This window comes from Oncorhynchus gorbuscha, linkage group LG17, assembly GCF_021184085.1.
Source record: "Oncorhynchus gorbuscha isolate QuinsamMale2020 ecotype Even-year linkage group LG17, OgorEven_v1.0, whole genome shotgun sequence".
Taxonomy (NCBI): Eukaryota; Metazoa; Chordata; class Actinopteri; order Salmoniformes; family Salmonidae; genus Oncorhynchus; species Oncorhynchus gorbuscha.
Window position 1 is genome coordinate 56,431,314 of NC_060189.1, and position 21,399 is coordinate 56,452,712.

The 21,399-nt window shown below is 43.0% G+C and overlaps 1 protein-coding gene across 4 annotated transcripts in view; it reads left to right on the forward strand.

The window, feature by feature from the left end:
* Positions 1 to 21,399, forward strand: part of LOC124001783 (mineralocorticoid receptor-like) — a 99,310-nt gene that overhangs the window by 63,044 nt on the left and 14,867 nt on the right. For all 4 annotated transcript variants that reach the window (XM_046308844.1, XM_046308843.1, XM_046308846.1 and 1 more), the window contains exons 4-6: positions 11,584 to 11,700; positions 12,610 to 12,969; positions 14,870 to 15,014. In XM_046308844.1, the coding sequence (XP_046164800.1) occupies positions 11,584 to 11,700; positions 12,610 to 12,969; positions 14,870 to 15,014 (622 nt within the window). The remainder of the gene's footprint in view (positions 1 to 11,583; positions 11,701 to 12,609; positions 12,970 to 14,869; positions 15,015 to 21,399) is intronic.

Here is a 21,399-nt window from a genome sequence, read left to right on the forward strand (position 1 = left end):
TGGGCTGGGTGTCTCAGGTTGTCTCATATAACAGCATCTGAAACCCAGCCATTTATTAGACTCAGTCCCCGTCTCAGTCCCTCTCAGACGAATGGCATACATGTCCTTCTATCAGACTTACAGTAAACATACATTGATGTAATGTATATTTATTACAATCACGCTATATGCATTTTCACATTTTATAGAGATGTGATGTCCTTTGACTACTCTGATATATTTTATATGAATTAGTCATGCTATATGCAGAATAACAATAAGCATGGTGTTCCAAAATTGCATATTTATCCAAGTTGTACCATACAATGAACACCACTGGTCCCTTTAATGTAAGGTGAAGTAAGCAATCATGGATTGTATCAAAGCAGGCATTATAGCAATCTAATCCAATCTAATCCAATCTAATCCAATCTAATCCATAGTAACGATATTACATAAACTAACAGGAAGTCATTAAGACCACCTCTTAGGTTGTGTTTGACCCACTTCGTTAAGGTTACCTTAATCCCGGTAAACCCAGAACTAAAATCTTGCCTAATTACTGTAGGTCAGATGCTCTTAACATTTATATTTACCTAGTCTGGCCACAAGAAATTCAAGTTACCAAAACACCCAGTGAAAGCAGTTTTTGATCATGCACCTGTATTAGAGCCTATAGACACCTATATAATCCATGACGACAGTGCCCTCCCCTTGACCCCATTAACGACTGTCAACGTAATTAGTGAACAAGGCCAGACAGTGACTGACTGACGGTGCAGAATTTCCTTAAGCCTCTAGTAATTATGCTAGATAATTAAAAGTAATTGTGTCATTTAATGGAAGCCGAACCCTTTCACACCACAGTTGTATTAATTAAATGTTGCAGGCAACAACAGCTGTGGATGATGCATTGATAAAACACTAGGCCTGAATACTATATCTTTTTTTGCAGATTATAGTAATTGGTTTAGCAACATGAGTAAGTAGGCCAAGTACCAGGGTTACCCAGGGTTCATTCAACTATTGTCTATGCTCTGAATGCTAGTCACCTTAGCAGCAGTCCTGGTTTATCGTGTAGGCCTTATAAACAGTGCTACGTGGATGTAGACCTACGGCTGGCCTTCAACTTGTCCAGCTCCAGACCCAAATGAGCCTACAGTATCAGCAGTTGCCAGTTACTATTAATTGGTTCATTCTAGTATTTTGCAGTTTAGATGAATAGTAGGCAGTAGTCTTAGAGCAGTCCTAGTCCATTGTATAATAGACCTATGGCAGTGCTATGCGGATGTATCGTAACCGTGAGTGCCAGTTAATATCTAGCCAACAGACCGACCGGTCCCTCCGTGTTTCCTGTGTCCTTAACTCAACCTGACCTGAGATGACCCATGTAGATATGTGTGTGTGTGTGTGGAGCCACTCATGCCCTCGTTGCCCCGCGGCACTAAAGGCCTCAATTACCACCCATCTACTTCCTCTTCCAAGCTGATATCTTTGTTCTTTGACATCAATGCAAAGAGGGTTCCGAGCACTGGGTCGCTGGGTAGGATACACCTTAAGTGTTTAACCAAATAACACCGCCAGGCCAATCAGATGGGCTTTATCAATGTTATCACTGGCTCATTGGTTTGTGGTTGATATGCGCAGGAGCAGTGTTGATACAGTTGTGGTGTGGGGGTAAGTGTGTGTACTGTTGATGTGTGTATTGGTGTTGTGACTGTGCTTTGCAGAACGTTTTTGAAGAAAATGTTTTTTTTGTGCGTGTTATGACTGAAATTAAAGTTGTATGACTGTACCTACTACACCAAGCCAGATTAAATTGCGTAGGTCTATATTATGCTAAATATGCAGGTGTGCCAATTATCCTACACCTACAGTATTGCATGTCATTACATAGACTGTTGATTTATTGCGTCACAAATGGTATAATTCCTTTAGAGTGACTAAGCACTGTGGTTGTCGTGGTAAAGCGGGAAGTTCAACCTGTAGGGGCAGGATGTGGTTGCCGTGGTTACTGGGTTAACCTTTAGGATAGGCGGTGAGTCAGGTCAGTGACTTTATAAAATCTGTAAATCATGCGCACACTGCTGTGACAGACAGGGCAGTTGGGAAATCCAAGAGGGTTGTATATGTGTAACTATTAGCCCCAGAAACAGGTAATGAAGCACTTTCTGATTTGTTTTATTTGGAAGAGAAGTCACTTTTGTTTTGGCCCACTGCCGGAAATGTTTATTTTCAAAACTGCTCTATAAAAGAACGCTGCTCCTTCCTTCCGAATAGAAATCAAATATATTGTCTTTGATGTTCATGTTTTTAAATGTCAATTGTAAAGTATTTGTCTGTAATGTCTTTTTCGCTATGTGTTGGACCCCAGTAAGACTAGCTGTCACCACTGGCGTTGACTAATGGGGACCCTAATAAATCAAATGATGGAGGTCCAAGAGAACATCGGCCACTAGATGTGTGTGTGAGAGGGAAGGATGGAGAGGTAGGTTAAAGAATGGGGACTATACCTTCACAGGTATAGACTATACCTTCATGTTGAAATAAAGCCTCATTAGAATGGGGACTATACCTTCATGTTGAAATAAAGCCTCATTAGAATGGGGACTATACCTTCACAGGTATAGACTATACCTTCATGTTGAAATAAAGCCTCATTAGAATGGGGACTATACCTTCATGTTGAAATAAAGCCTCATTAGAATGGGGACTATACCTTCACAGGTATAGACTATACCTTCATGTTGAAATAAAGCCTCATTAGAATGGGGACTATACCTTCACAGGTATAGACTATACCTTCATGTTGAAATAAAGCCTCATTAGAATGGGGACTATACCTTCATGTTGAAATAAAGCCACATTAGAATGGGGACTATACCTTCACAGGTATAGACTATACCTTCATGTTGAAATAAAGCCTCATTAGAATGGGGACTATACCTTCACAGGTATAGACTATACCTTCATGTTGAAATAAAACCACATTAGAATGGGGACTATACCTTCATGTTGAAATAAAACCACATTAGAATGGGGACTATACCTTCACAGGTATAGACTATACCTTCATGTTGAAATAAAGCCTCATTAGAATGGGGACTATACCTTCACAGGTATAGACTATACCTTCATGTTGAAATAAAACCTCATTAGAATGGGGACTATACCTTCATGATGAAATAAAACCACATTAGAATGGGGACTATACCTTCATGTTGAAATAAAACCACATTAGAATGGGGACTATACCTTCACAGGTATAGACTATACCTTCATGTTGAAATAAAACCACATTAGAATGGGGACTATACCTTCATGTTGAAATAAAACCACATTAGAATGGGGACTTGATATAGACTATACCTTCATGTTGAAATAAAGCCTCATTAGAATGGGGACTATACCTTCACAGGTATAGACTATACCTTCATGTTGAAATAAAACCACATTAGAATGGGGACTATACCTTCATGTTGAAATAAAACCACATTAGAATGGGGACTATACCTTCACAGGTATAGACTATACCTTCATGTTGAAATAAAACCACATTAGAATGGGGACTATACCTTCATGTTGAAATAAAACCACATTAGAATGGGGACTATACCTTCATGTTGAAATAAAGCCTCATTAGAATGGGGACTATACCTTCACAGGTATAGACTATACCTTCATGTTGAAATAAAACCACATTAGAATGGGGACTATACCTTCATGTTGAAATAAAACCACATTAGAATGGGGACTATACCTTCATGTTGAAATAAAACCACATTAGAATGGGGACTATACCTTCATGTTGAAATAAAGCCTCATTAGAATGGGGACTATACCTTCACAGGTATAGACTATACCTTCATGTTGAAATAAAACCACATTAGAATGGGGACTATACCTTCATGTTGAAATAAAGCCTCATTAGAATGGGGACTATACCTTCATGTTGAAATAAAACCACATTAGAATGGGGACTATACCTTCATGTTGAAATAAAACCACATTAGATTGGGGACTGTACCTTCATGTTGAAATAAAACCACATTAGAATGGGGACTATACCTTCATGTTGAAATAAAGCCTCATTAGAATGGGGACTATACCTTCATGTTGAAATAAAACCACATTAGAATGGGGGGGACTATACCTTCATGTTGAAATAAAACCACATTAGAATGGGGACTATACCTTCATGTTGAAATAAAACCACATTAGAATGGGGACTATACCTTCACAGGGACTATACCTTCATGTTGAAATAAAACCACATTAGAATGGGGACTATACCTTCATGTTGAAATAAAACCACATTAGAATGGGGACTATACCTTCATGTTGAAATAAAGCCTCATTAGAATGGGGACTATACCTTCATGTTGAAATAAAGAATAAAACCACATTAGAATGGGGACTATACCTTCATGTTGAAATAAAACCACATTAGAATGGGGACTATACCTTCATGTTGAAATAAAGCCTCATTAGAATGGGGACTATACCTTCATGTTGAAATAAAACCACATTAGAATGGGGACTATACCTTCATGTTGAAATAAAGCCTCATTAGAATGGGGACTATACCTTCATGTTGAAATAAAACCACATTAGAATGGGGACTATACCTTCATGTTGAAATAAAACCACATTAGAATGGGGACTATACCTTCATGTTGAAATAAAACCACATTAGAATGGGGACTATACCTTCATGTTGAAATAAAGCCTCATTAGAATGGGGACTATACCTTCATGTTGAAATAAAACCACATTAGAATGGGGACTTGATATAGACTATACCTTCATGTTGAAATAAAACCACATTAGAATGGGGACTATACCTTCATGTTGAAATAAAACCACATTAGAATGTCCCGGTGAGAGAATAATGACCATGGAGACATGCAAGGCTGTGAGCCTGGGGTAAAATAACAGACGTTTGAGATAATAGGGGAGTAGATGGGAAACCCAGATCAACTTGGTTGATGGGTGCCTATTCCCTCTCTTTGAATACAAAATGTATAGAGTGTGTGTGTTTGAATGACTTCAAGGTGTACCATGAATGTAATAGGAACGTGTTGAGAACTTCTGTTGAAAAATACCACTCTGACAGATGTCGTCATTGAAAACAAATGAGTGCTTTTCATTCTGAGCCTGTGTCAAACTCTCCAGCGTTTTGTTCGTTTTATCTGGTGAAAGTCATTTAGGAGCCGACTGCCTTAATCCAACAACAACAGTCGTTACACAGCTGTATGCAGCCAAGGTGGCCTATGTTAAATGTGTTGGATGTGTGGTTGAAGACATTGCCTGGCTAGAATAGACCACTGGCAGGATCTCCGTTGTCGTCGTGTGTGCATGTGACACTCGGTAAACACTAAATATAGCCTAGCCTAATGACACAAGTGTCTTAGACAACGCCTCTACACTCAATGCGGGACAGATATCAAACCTATGACCACGAAACACGAGCCACGGTCTCAAGTTCAGACTATTTAAATAGGAACTGCTTAAAGGCTGCAATACTGTATGGCCTAAACCTGAATCTGTGAAGGACATGGGCCTCTCAGACTCTTCTTTCAAGGACATTCTCAGTATCTGGCAACCCCGGCCAAAAAAATAAAATAAAGAGTTGTTCAAAAGGGTCTCCCATAGGGAGACATAGTATTCCCCACATAGTAATATCCCCATAGCGGTTTTATGCTCCAGTTGACAGACAGGGTCTGCTCATAGGCCGGTTGCCAGATGTTGATGTCACAAATGCAGCGAAAAAGAGACATTAATGGAGTCCGTTCAGGAACTCCCTCGGTTGCCATGTAATGTAATGGAGTTCTCTCTACTAGAGCTGGTTGAGCATTTACGGTAGTAATGTAGCCGTAGCCCTTTTAAGATGATTGCAGGAGATTTTATATTGTATTAAAGTATAGTATTATAGGAAGGAAACTATGTACAAAATGTGTTTTTGGTATCATTATAAAAAGTATAATGTTGATTTGATCTGTTCCCTGGTATATGAAAACATGATGATGTAATAATGGTCCACCATGTCCATCAGTGCACATTCACATTCTCAGAATGCTTCTATGGAGTACAAATAGAGGCAATGGTTTCTTGGATTAAATCAAATCTATTTGTATTTGTCACATGTGCCAAATACAACAGTAGACCTTACAGTGAAATGCTTACTTAAAAACCCTTAACCAAGAATGCTTTTTTTTTTAAAGACCAAAAAAAGTAAGTATTTTTTTTATATATTTTTTTATTTTACCTTTATTTAACCAGGCAAGTCAGTTAAGAACACATTCTTATTTTCAATGACGGCCTGGGAACAGTGGGTTAACTGCCTGTTCAGGGGCAGAACGACAGATTTGTACCTTGTCAGCTCGGGGGTTTGAACTCACAACCTTCTGGTTACTAGTCCAACGCTCTAACCACTAGGCTACGCTGCTGAGCAGCAGTAAATAACAATAGCGGGGCTATATACAGGGGCTACCGGTACAGAATCAATGTGCTGGGACACCGGTATAGAGGTAATTGAGGTAATATGTACATGGAGGTAGAGTTAATAAAGTGACTATGCATAGATAGTAACAGAGAGTAGCAGCAGCGTAGAAGAGGGGGGGCAATGCAAATGGTCTGAGTAGCCATTTGATTACATGTTCAGGAGTCTTATGGCTTGGGGGTAGAAGCTGTTTAGAAGGCTCTTGGACTTAGACTTGGTGCTCCAGAACCACTTGTCGTGCAGTAGCAGAAAGAACAGTTCATGACTAGGGTGGCTGGAGTCTGACAATTTTTAGGGTCTTCCTCTGACACCGCCTGGTATAGAGGTCCTGGATGGCAGGAAGCTTGGCCCCGGTGATGTACTGGGCCGTGCGCACTACCCTCTGTAGTGCCTTGCGGTCGGAGGCCAAGCAGTTGCCATACCAGGCAGTGATACAATCAGTCAGGATACTCGATGGTGCAGCTGTGGAACCTTTTGAGGATCTGAGGACCCATGCCAAATCTTTTCAGTCTCCTGAGGGGGAATAGGTTTTGTCGTGCCCTCTTCACAACTGTCTTGGTGTGCTTGGACTATGTTAGTTTGTTGTTGATGTGGACACCAAGAAACTTGAAGCTCTCAACCTGCTCCACAACAGCCCCGTCGATGATAATGGGGGCGTGCTCGGTCCTCCTTTTCCTGTAGTCCACAATCATCTCCTTTGTCTTGATCACATTGAAGGAAAGGTTGTTGTCCCAGCACCACACGATCAAGTCTCTGACCTCTTCTCTATAGGCTGTCTCATCATTGTCGGTGATCAGGCCTACCACTGTTGTGTCATCAGCTTAATGATGGTGTTGGAGTCGTGCCTGGCAGTGCAGTCATGAGTGAACAGGGAGTACAGGAGGGGACTGAGCACGCACCCCTGAGGGGCACTGTGGTGAGGATCAGCGTGGAGGATGTGTTGTTACCTACCCTTACTACCTGGGGGCGGTCCGTCAGCAAGTTCAGGATCCAGTTGCAGAGGGAGGTGTTTAGTCCCAGGGTCCTTAGCTTAGTGATGAGCTTTGAGGGCACTATGGTGTTGAACGCTGAGCTGTAGTCAATGAATAGCATTCTCACATAGGTGTTACTTTTGTCCAGGTGCGAAAGGGCAGTGAAGTAAAGATTGCATCATCTGTGGATCTGTTGGTGCGGTATGCAAATTGGAGTGGGTCTAGGGTTTCTGGGACAATGTTGTTGATGTGACCCATGACCAGCCTTTCAAAGCATTTCATGGCTAGACGTGAGTGCTACGGGTCGGTAGTCATTTAGGCAGGTTACCTTAGTGTTCTTGAGCACAGGGACTATGGTTGAAAATGTCAATGAAGACACTTGCCAGTTGGTTAGTGCATGCTCAGAGTACACGTCCTGGTAATCCGTCTGGCCCTGCAGCCTTGTGAATGTTGACCTGTTTAAAGGTCTTACTCACATTGGCTACTGAGAGCATGATCACACAGTCTTTCGGTACAGCTGGTGCTCTCATGCATGTTTCAGTGTCACTTGCCTCGAAGAGAGCATATAAAGTTATTTAGCTCGTCTGATAGGCTCATGCCACTGGGCAGCTCTCAGTTGTGCTTCCCTTTGTAGTCTGTAATAGTTTGCAAGCCCTGCCACATCCGACAAGTGTCGGAGCCAGTGTAGTACGATTCGATCTTAGTCCTGTATTGACGCTTTGCCTGTTTGATTGTTCGTCAGAGGGCATAGCGGGATTTCTTATAAGCTTCAGAGTTAGAGTATCCGCTCCTTGAAAATGGCAGCTCTACCCTTTAGCTCTGTACGAATGTAATCCATGGCTTCTGGTTGGGGTATGTACATACAGGCACTGTGGGGACGACGTCCTTGATAAACTTATTGATAAAGCCAGTGACTGATGTGGTGTACTCAATGCCATCGGAAGAATCCCGGAACATATTCCAGTCTGTGCTAGCAAAACAGTCCTGTAGTTTAGCATCTGCTTCGTCGGACCACTTTTTTTTACTGAATCACTGGTGCTTCATGCTTTTTTCTTGTAAGCAGGAATCAGGAGGATGGAATTATGGTCAAATTTGCCAAATGGAGGGTGAGGGAGAGCTTTGTACACGTCTCTGTGTGTGGAGTAAAGGGATCTAGATTTTTTTTTCTCCCTCTGGTTGCACATTTATCATGCTGATAGAAATGAGGTAAAACTGATTTAAGTTTCCCTGCATTAAAGTCCCTGGCCACTAGGAGCTCCGCCTCTGGATGAGCGTTTTCCTGTTAGCTTATGGCGGTACACAGCTCATTGAGTGCGGTTTTCGTGCCAGCATCGGTCTGTGGTGGTATGTAGACAGCTACAACAAATACAGATGAAAACTCTGTAGGTAGATAGTGTGGTCTACAGGTTATCATGAGATACTCTACCTCAGGCGAGTAAAACCTTGAGACTTCCTTAGATATCGTGCACCAGCTGTTGTTTACATATATGCATAGGCTCCCGCCCTGTGTCTTACCAGAGTCTGCTGTTAAATCCTGTCGATAGAGTGTATATCCCACCAGCTGTATGTTCTTAATGTCGTCGTTCAGCCACGACTCCGTGAAACATAAGATATTACAGTTTTTAATGTCCCGTTGGTAGAATATACCCGCTTTCAGTTCGTCCCATTTTTTCCCCAGCGATTGAACATTAGCTGGCAGGACGGAAGGCAAAGGCAGATTAGCTACTCCTTGCCTGATCTTCACAAGGCACCCTGATCTTTTCCGCAAAATCTCCGTTTCCTTCTCCAGCGAAAGCTGGGCCTGGTCGGGTGTCTGTAGTATCTCCCTCCTGTCCGACTCAAGAAAAACTCTTTGTCTAATCTGAGGTGAGTAATCGCAGTTCAGATGTCCAAAAGCTCTTTTCGGTCATAAGAGACAGTACCAGCAACATTATGTACAAAACAAGTTACTAACAAAATAGCCTGGTTGGTTAAGAGCCGATTAGATGGCAGCCATCTTCATATTTATTTTAGTGGACTAGGTGATGAATCTGGAAATGGGGAAATCTATTGTAGTAAGTTGAGTTTTTAATTATGTGAACAAATAGATTCTCTGTAGAGCCGATGAGGATAAGCAATATTTGTCCGGTTCATATAAAGTGTACGGAGCAAAATCCCTGGAAAAGGGATTCATCACATATCAGCAAACACACCTTTTGTAAATGTTGAGAAACATAAAATCCACACTCACCCACCAATACATACAGGAACAAACTAAATACTGTACATGTACACACACAATTTGGAGTGTGTAACTTTCTGACCATGATTAACAGGATTCATGGGATGAGCTGGACACTGGATAGAAGGGCTCCAAGACAAGTTTTCCTTTATTCAGAGTCTGAACCATCCAGTGAGGGGGCGGGAAGAGGGCAGGAGGGGGGGTGGGGTTAGCGTTGTGCGTTTCCTGTGTCGCAGTTTACTGTTTTTTAGAGCAAGAAAAATGGGCTTATGTAAGAGTCATGTGATATAGACAGAAATAGTGGAGGACTGGAGGGAGCTAGACCTAGCTACAGCTGCTGCCTCTCCTCCCTTCCCTCCTCTCCTCCCTTCCACTCTCTTCTCCTATCTCCTCTCCCCCCTCCCCTCCACTTTCCCCTGGCAGAGATCAGACTACACACACACTGTGCAGCTTCACACACACACACACACACACACACACACACACACACACACACACACACACACACACACACACACACACACACACACACACACACACACGGTCACACATACTGTACATTGACGCACAGTCATGCATGCATGCACACAGAAGGCCAATGCAGCAATACGCTTGCATGCCAACACTCCCACACACATGCTCAGAAACGAGTATGCATGCAGGTACGCACGTACAGTAGGCACTCTCACACAGAAACACACATGCATGTACCAGTGGAGCCTGCCGAGGGGAGGACGGCTCATAATAATGGCTGAACTGGAGCAAATGGAACAGCATCAAACACCTGGAAACCATGTGTTTGATACCATTCCACTGATTCCGCTGCAGCCATTACCACGAGCCTGTCCTCCCCAATTAAGGTCCCAACAACCTCCTGTGGCACGTACGCACACCCCGATTTACGTAGACACTCCCGACTTTGTCGACACTCCGACTTTGTCAACATCAGATGAAATGTAATGAACTATGTCACTGTATCCTGTTTTCTGGCTGTACTCTGTGCATCTTGCTTGGCCACTTCCTGTGGCTGTGACATACCATAGTGAAGGTTTTTGGGCCATAGCTCAGGTCAGTGTGTGTGTGTGTGTGTGAGACAATCACAGTGTTTGTGTAGCTTCCGTGGAGCAGTCGAGGCGCACTAACCTGGCCGTCCCTGGCCTGAGGAACGAATGTGTGGGTGGGCGCGTGTGGTACTCTGAGGCTGGCGGACGTGTAGAGAGGAAAAGAAGAGGGGTGAATAGAGGAGAGGAAGAGGAGGAGGAGAGGTACAGTGCTGGTCCAGTGGCGCGGAAGCTGGCTCTCTGAAACAGGAGATCATTTGGTTTAGCTGTGGGCTAGGCAGGGAGGAAGAGGGGGATTCTCTGCCTGTTAGCGTCACTGTCAGAGACTGGAGCAGCCCAGGCACTAGTCAGAGAGAGACCGACACGAGACCATACTGGCCAGTTGAGGAAGTCCTCAGTATATGTACTGTATATGTCTGTGTACAATGGCTTAAGGTATCAAGATTTCTTGGAATTTTAGGTTGTTACAGTATATTATGGAAACACTCCAATGCATTTGAGTACAGATGTAGGATCTTAATTTGAGCCATTTTGCTACAGCAGGAAAATAATCCCGCTAACAGGATATGTCAACGATTATGTTGATGATAATTAGTGGACATTTTTGAAGGGGTTGATAAGTTGTTCATAAGGGAAAATCAAGTCTGAAGTGTCAAAGTCTAAATAACTTCAGAAGAATTTTTAAACGTGAAGTACACAACGTTTTCCTGCAATAGGGTGATCAAATTAAGATCCTACATCTGTAAGTTATCCTATTGTCCTCCATATGTTTCAGCTTCCTGCTGTCTTGTCTCTCAGAGTTTGGCTCACTATTAAACTTCCTGTCTTCCTGTCTGTGTGTGTGTTAAGGCCAGCACAACTACCTGTGTGCCGGAAGAAATGACTGTATCATCGATAAGATCCGGAGGAAAAACTGTCCGGCCTGTCGAGTACGGAAGTGTCTCCAAGCCGGGATGAATCTCGGAGGTACGGAATCATAAATGCCAGATATCCTAAATCTGAACCAATGCATCCGAAATAACACCCTATTCCAAGGAAATGGGAGCTTTCTAGGACTAACGGCTATTATTGATGAGCGGCCAATCAGATTCCTAGTCTGATCATAGGCGGGTTCAATGGCAGGAACCTGAGAAATATGTTGGTGCCCGACTGGTTGTAGAACCGTAAAAACAACAAAGTTGAGGGTTAGTGTGTGGAGTCAAATTGCTGCTACTTTGAGATGTTCTGTATCATTACAGAATCCACAGCCAAGTACAGTTTGCAGGCCAATATTAACGTGTGATACAGAGTTTGGATACGGCCTGGGAACCAAAATAGACTTGCTTATACAGCAAGAAAGGTTTTCCGTTTTACCGCTATTGCAATATACAGAACAAATGTCTTCCTTACTGTACTTTGTCAAAGGTGGACAGTCTCCAAATCCTGATTCACTTCCTAACATACTTTCCCTCAAAGTTACAATGTCCCTGGAGAGGCAGAAAACACTTCTGTTAGGATATCTTGAGCACTACTACATCGGACAGAAGTGCCGATAGAATATTTTATTGAACCTTTATTTAACTAGGCAAGTCAGTTTAGAACAAATTCTTATTTTACAATGACGGCCTACCCCAGCCACACCCTCCCCTAACCCTGACAATGCTGGGCCAATTGTGCACTGCCTTGTGGAATGGTCAAAATGACACTTAGCTTCCAAAAGTCCAACAATTGCCAAACAAAGTTAAGCTCAAATTCAGCTTGAATATTTGTAGTTACTTCAGTAGGTACACTTTACATGCTCTCCTGTCAACAGAACATTTTGAAACAACACAATGCAGAAACATCATGGTAAGTTGTACTTTAAATTGGAGCGTCATTCTCTCTTCCTCCCTACAGCGCGGAAGTCTAAGAAGCTAGGCAAGCTGAAGGGTGTGAACGAAGACTCGACCCCCACCAAGGAGGGGGGGCAGACGTGCCCTGGATCTGGAGGTGGAGGGGGGTACTTGTCCTCGGGAGAGAAGGAGCTGAGCACCAGCCCCACTAATGCCCTGGTGCCCCACGGCCCTGGAGGTGGGCTGGTGACCCCCTACTTGCCCCCCTCCATCTGCAGCGTGTTGGAGCTGATTGAGCCAGAGGTGGTGTTTGCGGGCTACGACAACACCCAGCCTGACACCACCGACCACCTGCTGTCCAGCCTCAACCAGCTGGCTGGGAAACAGATGATCCGCGTGGTCAAGTGGGCCAAAGTACTTCCAGGTTAGAGTGAGATACAGTATCTTTCTTTTATTTCTAATATCTTTGATGGCTTTGGTGGAGGCCAAACTACTTCCAGGTTAGACAGACATGGGGGTTCTGGATGGGATTGGGCAGTACGGATTATCTTCCTTTCCTATACAGTAATATCTTTGAAGGGGACATCGGAAACAGATAAATGTCTAGAGTCAACTTGATCCCATTCCATTCTAAATGCTTGGTGGCAGAGACATGGGTAAATCTCTTGAGTGGGCGTATTGGCTGTTAGGAGAAATCACTATCATGTATTTTATACTCCAGGCATATTTTGACATGGTGTGGTATTATTAACATTTGTGTCTTCTGAATATATCCGGCAGAAATTTTCCCGATCTCGTTAGGAAATGATTCTGCAATGCGTTAATGAGATTAGCGATAGCATCCTATTTAAAGCGAAAATGTAATCAAGATTTAAGATTTGGAAACAGAGCTAATTTACATTCATCAGCCTTTCATAAATAATGTAAATTGAACTCGTTTATGCTAAATTTGACTTTAATATACCATTTGTTTTTTTAAAGAGGTGAGTAAGTTCCTAAAAACTGTCCTTTGGTGAAATATTCAAAAGATGCCTTACAGTCACAGGTACCTCTTAGATGCTGTTTAATTCGCTGTATTGCAAATATTTGATACCTCTTCCAGGGTGTCTGCTTGCCGTATCCGGACATATAAATAGAAAGACAGACACAGTAGGTGGAAACCACCCCCTCTCTCCCTCTCCCTCTCTCTCTCTCTCTCTCTCTCTCTCTCCTCTCTCTCTCTCTCTCTCTCTCTCTCTCTCTCTCTCGGAGACTCTCTCTGACTTTGAAAGTTCCATTGCATTCAGTTTACATTTGGACTTAGCTCTGCTAATAGAAGCTCAGAAACTCACCTCCAGAAGACTCGCACTAATAAGGCAGACTGCTTTGCGCTACATGGCTGCTGTAGACTATATACAAGCCTTGGTCTGGACAGCCCAGTGCCACAGTACACAGGAAGCCTAGTATATGCTGTGTGCAGCATCCTGTACTGTAGTCACTGTAAACACTATTGACTTGTTGAGTGTCTTCAGTCTTCAAGCACTTTGATGGGCGACCCAAAAGTTAATCTTTTAATAATCATCTTAGACCCAGCTATAGATTCTTCCAGGGACCACCATTGACATACAGTAAGCCGGTTATTTGAATCAAGAGCTTTGAGTCCTTTTTAAAAAAGCCACAGGCGTAGCCAGCAATACAACCCACACACTAATTCAACAATGAATTGATACCGTGACACATCGCGGGCTTGGCAGCGGCTGCATGGCTGACGACTGACATGCAAAGCCTGGAATAGTACCTAAGCTCTGATCAGTCACTTTCAGTTGCAGCATTGGCATCCTCGGGACTCTGCATTATAGAATGAGGAAGAGTTCATATGTAATGCTCTGTATAAAGTCGGAGTGAGAGATTGGCAACTTTCCCACCTGTCTTTTTAAGGGCCCACATAGACAACAGGCCAATAATTAGAAGCCTTGGGGGATTTTGTGTAAAACAACACCGGGCGAATACTCTGCAGTGGTTTGTTCATGTCTGAACAAATATTGGTGCTGCTAGGCACCTTGCCATATGCGTACACACACACACACACACGAGACAGAGAGAGAGGAAAGACTGGGTGAATGCCTCATGGGTTGTTGTACCTGTGTCTCTCTAGGTATGTCACTGGTCCTGCATTCACTACTGTACTCAATTTAAGACTCACTACCTCTCACCGTGTCCCTTCCCATCAGCCCCCTTCGATCCAATTCAATAGCCTTCATTAACAGTGGACGTCAGGGACTTTCATTGCCAAATCAAACATGCAGGAACATATCACATCAATAATTTTCCTCTCTCTCTCCCAGGTTTCCGGGGCCTGCCCATAGAGGACCAAATCACCCTGATCCAGTACTCTTGGATGTGTCTGTCCTCCTTCAGTCTCAGCTGGAGGTCCTACAAACACACCAACGGACAGATGCTCTACTTCGCCCCCGACCTCGTCTTCAACGAGTAAGTCTGTCTACCACTGACCTAGTCTCGCTTTACAGATATGCAGTTTTCAGAAAAAAAAGTTATAGAGTTCCCGAACAAAGCCAAACGGCAAGTCCATAGTTCCTCCTACTTCTCTCAGAGTGTCGATGGGATTGAAAAAACTGCTCAGTGTCTTCTGACTAATAGTCAGATAGCCCTGCTCCCTAAAGCAAAGGCTTTTGTACCTCTAAACGGCTCCTCGATCCCCAGAGCACAGTTGATCAGAGCGGAGCGGGGAGTCAATGAGGCGTGTGATCCGCTCTAATATATTTGAACAGGAGAACAGGAAGAGGAAATGTATATGGGGCAGCTGCTTATTGGAGCTGTGGTGCATGACTGGTGCATTGAAGTGGAGGGTAATGGTATGGACCTGGACAGGGCCAGGGCACCTCTGAATACTGGCCCCTACAGGTGGCTGGGGAAAGTGCATCAATCCCAGATGGAACGGAATTGATAGTTGGCTTGTTTGATTTTGTAAAAGAAGGACTTCAATGCAAGGTTTCCTGGCACACACACAAAAAAGACAGACAATAATGAAGTCATTGCAGAGACCAAGTATGCTTGGATACAATGTCATTACATGTAAAGTACAATGAGAAAGTTACATTCTATCATTTAACTAATTCCATCTATGATCATAAAGTTACCTACAGTAGATGCCTTCCTAAGCATGTGCTGCTGATACATATTCTAAGACCTTCTGAAACGCCTGTGTGTGAAGCAGTTACAGTGGAACTGCCTGTCTGAGTGACAGATGGTCCAGGTATTCTGGGTGACAATCCCCATGAGAAGTATCCTACACCAACTTGATTTACTGCATGGCCTGGATGCCGGCTGGAATGTCCACAGTGCTCTGTCACGAAAACCTGGATGTTGCCCAAGTGTCCCCACTATCCCCAGTGTGTCAGTGACTGACCATGGTATCAGGCCAAGGTCCCCATTTAGGAGGATGGCTACAGCATGTCCCTGTAGAGATAGAGACGTATAGAGAAACTAACCCGTGTCGCTCTATAGAGACGAGTAGAGAAACTAACCCGTCTATCGGCCTATAGAGACGAGTAGAGAAACTAACCCGTCTGTCACTCTATAGTGATGTGTAGAGAAACTAACCCGTCTCTCGCACTATAGTGATGTGTAGAGAAACTAACCCGTCTGTCGCTCTATAGAGACGTATAGAGTAGATAAACTAACATGTCTGTCACTCTATAGTGATGTGTAGAGAAACTAACCCGTCTCTCGCTCTATAGTGATGTGTAGAGAAACTAACCCGTCTGTCGCTCTATAGAGACGAGTAGAGAAACTAACCCGTCTGTCGCTCTATAGAGACGAGTAGAGAAACTAACCCGTCTGTCGCTCTATAGAGACGAGTAGAGAAACTAACCCGTCTGTCGCTCTATAGAGACGAGTAGAGAAACTAACCCGTCTGTCGCTCTATAGAGACGAGTAGAGAAACTAACCTGTCTATCGGCCTAGAGACGTATAGAGTAGATAAACTAACATGTCTGTCACTCTATAGTGATGTGTAGAGAAACTAACCCGTCTCTCGCTCTATAGTGATGTTTAGAGAAACTAACCAGTCTGTCACTCTATAGTGATGTGTAGAGAAACTAGCCTGTCTATTGGCGTATTGAGTAGAGAAACTAACCCGTCTGTCACTCTATAGTGATGTGTAGAGAAACTAGCCTGTCTATTGGCCTATAGAGACGTATAGAGTAGAGAAACTAACCCGCCTGTCACTCTATAGTGATGTGTAGAGAAACTAGCCTGTCTATTGGCCTATAGAGACGTATAGAGTAGAGAAACTAACCCGCCTGTCACTCTATAGTGATGTGTAGAGAAACTAGCCTGTCTATTGGCCTATAGAGACGTATAGAGTAGAGAAACTAACCCGCCTGTCACTCTATAGTGATGTGTAGAGAAACTAGCCTGTCTATTGGCCTATAGAGACGTATAGAGTAGAGAAACTAACCCGCCTGTCACTCTATAGTGATGTGTAGAGAAACTAGCCTGTCTATTGGCCTATAGAGACGTATAGAGTAGAGAAACTAACCCGTCTGTCGCTCTATAGTGATGTGTAGAGAAACTAACCCGTCTGTCGCTCTAAAGTGATGTGTAGAGAAACTAACATGTCTGTCGCTCTATAGAGATGTGTAGAGAAACTAGCCTGTCTATTGGCCTATAGAGACGTATAGAGTAGAGAAACTAACCCGTCTGTCGCTCTATAGTGATGTGTAGAGAAACTAACCCGTCTGTCGCTCTAAAGTGATGTGTAGAGAAACTAACATGTCTGTCACTCTATAGTGATGTGTAGAGAAACTAGCCTGTCTATTGGCGTATTGAGTAGAGAAACTAACTTGCCTGTCACTCTATAGTGATGTGTAGAGAAACTAGCCTGTCTATTGGCCTATAGAGACGTATAGAGTAGAGAAACTAACCCGTCTGTCGCTCTATAGTGATGTGTAGAGAAACTAACATGTCTGTCGCTCTATAGAGATGTGTAGATAAACTAACATGTCTGTCGCTCTATAGAGATGTGTAGAGAAACTAGCCTGTCTATTGGCGTATTGAGTAGAGAAACTAACCCGTCTGTCACTCTATAGTGATGTGTAGAGAAACTAACCCGTCTGTCGCTCTAAAGTGATGTGTAGAGAAACTAGCCTGTCTATTGGCCTATAGAGACGTATAGAGTAGAGAAACTAACCCGCCTGTCACTCTATAGTGATGTGTAGAGAAACTAACCCGTCTGTCGCTCTAAAGTGATGTGTAGATAAACTAACATGTCTGTCGCTCTATAGAGATGTGTAGAGAAACTAGCCTGTCTATTGGCGTATTGAGTAGAGAAACTAACCCGTCTGTCGCTCTATAGTGATGTGTAGAGAAACTAACCCGTCTGTCGCTCTAAAGTGATGTGTAGAGAAACTAACCCGTCTGTCGCTCTATAGTGATGTGTAGAGAAACTAACCCGTCTGTCGCTCTAAAGTGATGTGTAGAGAAACTAGCCTGTCTATTGGCCTATAGAGACGTATAGAGTAGAGAAACTAACCCGTCTGTCGCTCTATAGTGATGTGTAGAGAAACTAACCCATCTGTCGCTCTAAAGTGATGTGTAGAGAAACTAACCCGTCTGTCGCTCTATAGTGATGTGTAGAGAAACTAACCCGTCTGTCGCTCTATAGTGATGTGTAGAGAAACTAACCCGTCTGTCGCTCTATAGTGATGTGCAGAGAAACTAACCCGTCTGTCGCTCTATAGTGATGTGTAGAGAAACTAACCTGTCTGTCGCTCTATAAAGACGTATAGAGTAGAGAAACTAACCTGTCTATCACTCTATAGTGATGTGTAGAGAAACTAACCTGTCTATCACTCTATAGTGATGTGTAGAGAAACTAACCCGTCTGTCGCTCTATAGTGATGTGTAGAGAAACTAACCCGTCTGTCGCTCTATAGTGATGTGTAGAGAAACTAACCCGTCTGTCGCTCTATAGTGATGTGTAGAGAAACTAGCCTGTCTATTGGCGTATTGAGTAGAGAAACTAACCCGTCTGTCACTCTATAGTGATGTGTAGAGAAACTAACCCGTCTGTCGCTCTATAGTGATGTGTAGAGAAACTAACCCGTCTGTCACTCTATAGTGATGTGTAGAGAAACTAGCCTGTCTATTGGCCTATAGAGACGTATAGAGTAGAGAAACTAACCCGTCTGTCGCTCTATAGTGATGTGTAGAGAAACTAACCCGTCTGTCGCTCTATAGTGATGTGTAGAGAAACTAAACCGTCTGTCGCTCTAAAGTGATGTGTAGAGAAACTAACCCGTCTGTCGCTCTATAGTGATGTGTAGAGAAACTAACCCGTCTGTCGCTCTATAGTGATGTGTAGAGAAACTAACCCGTCTGTCGCTCTATAGTGATGTGCAGAGAAACTAACCCGTCTGTCGCTCTATAGTGATGTGTAGAGAAACTAACCTGTCTGTCGCTCTATAAAGACGTATAGAGTAGAGAAACTAACCTGTCTATCACTCTATAGTGATGTGTAGAGAAACTAACCTGTCTATCACTCTATAGTGATGTGTAGAGAAACTAACCCGTCTGTCGCTCTATAGTGATGTGTAGAGAAACTAACCCGTCTGTCGCTCTATAGTGATGTGTAGAGAAACTAACCCGTCTGTCGCTCTATAGTGATGTGCAGAGAAACTAACCCGTCTGTCGCTCTATAGTGATGTGTAGAGAAACTAACCTGTCTGTCGCTCTATCTGTAGAGAAACTAACCTGTCTATCACTCTATAGTGATGTGTAGAGAAACTAACCAGTCTATCTGCCTATAGAGACGTATATAGTAGATAAACTAACCCGTCTGTCGCTCTATAGTGATGTGTAGAGAAACTAGCCTGTCTATTGGCGTATAGAGACGTATAGAGTAGATAAACTAACATGTCTGTCGGCCTATAAAGACATATAGAGTGGAGAAACTAACCTGTATATCACTCTAGAGAGACGTATAGAGTAGAGAAGCTACTCTGTCGCTCGATCTGTCTACCTTTCTGTCTGCCCGTTTATCTTTCTGTCTTATGGCCTGCCCGTCTGCATCAGTATATCAAACAATCCATACTTTCTCCACATTTGTTCATCTCGTCCTCGAGGAGGAAGCAATTTGTTCATCTCTGATCCTCGCGGAGGAAGCAGTTTGTTAATCTAGTCCTCGAGGAGGAAGCAGTTCATTCTTCTCTAGTCCTCGAGGAAGAAGCAGTTTATTCATCTCTAGTCCTCGAGGAGGAAGCAGTTTGTTCATCTCTAGTCCTCGAGGAGGAAGCAGTTTATTCATCTCTAGTCCTCGAAGAGGAAGTAGTTCGTTCATCTCTTGTCCTCGAGGAGGAAGCAGTTTATTCATCTCTAGTCCTCGAGGAGGAAGTAGTTCGTTCATCTCTAGTCCTCGAGGAAGAAGCAGTTTATTCATCTCTAGTCCTCAAGGAGGAAGCAGTTTGTTCATCTCTAGTCCTCGAGGAGGAAGCAGTTTGTTCATCTCTAGTCCTCGAGGAGGAAGTAGTTCGTTCATCTCTTGTCCTCGAGGAAGCAGTTTGTTAACTTATGGTTTCTATGGCTCCTTAGTGACTTCCTTGTCTTGACATTGTTTAATGAATTAATTGGCTGGAGCTGGATAGTCCGCCCACTTGGATTTCTCATCCTAATTCAGTCTACTGATTGAGGGAACAACAAAAAGACAAATGTGCTCTTGATGTCAAAGCCAAATACATCTAAATTAAAGAGCGACTGCCTTCAAAAAGCAACGAATCCCTTTGAAAACTATGTGGCATCGATAGGAGTCCGAAACGGTTAGTGTCAAAATTGACTACAACTTGTAGATAGGATAACGTTGGTCATGAAGTCAGTCTCGTCTAAAATGGAGTTTGGAACTTCTGTACATGTAAATGAACGTTGGGTTTTGATTTGATTTGGCGATTTGTCCATTTTCCCACTAACATGGGGTGAACAGCTGCAGTGATTGCTGTCTATCCAATAGCATAGACAGTGAGGCAGACCTACCCAGCAACTCCAACTTTGTTTACATAAGACAACACATTATTTACTTGAGAAATATTGCACCAAATACCTTAATGTAAAATTTCACTACTAAAACATCATTGGCATAAACGTAAAAATGAATGAAAGATGTCTTGAGTTCTTAGATTTATTCTGTGGATTATGAGGAAGTGAAACAGGCTTCTGCACCTGCAGTGTCTCATGGGAGACCAACGTCATTAACCAAATGCAGAATCGGTCAGGAACACACTTCCAAGACTGAAATCTCATCTTCCTAACGAGCAACAGAAAAAAACACACCAATCTGTGTTCAGTGGCTCTTTAAACTTAATTTATGCATTAACATTTGATAATAGCTCGCAATAGCTGTATTAAAACAGTTATTCCAACTTTTGGGCCCGTAGTGGGTGCATCTAGACCTAAACTGTAGCAATTGACAGAGGGGGTCAAGAAGGTCATGCAAAGTTCCTTCTCGACCCAAGAGGACAGAAAATAACGAGGTATAAACAAGACTCTGAAAGACGTTTGCCAATAATATCCAGTGACCCCAAGAAAAACAAACACAATACAAACTATTGTATTTTAAGTGGGGGTTATACAGTTGTAGTTGCTCTGTCTATCAGGGATATTCACATCAGTGAAGTGAGTCTGACTTTTTACATCCTCGCTCTTGCTTCCTGAATCTCTCTCCATGGCAACGGTGAGAGCCGGAGAGAGAAAAACCAGGGGCAGTGAGTTTCTTCTAATTTTGGGCAATGATTCAGCAAAATTGATTTCAGACAAAATATGTAGAGACTTCTTATTCTCAGACCCAAGGTTCTCCAAATAATGA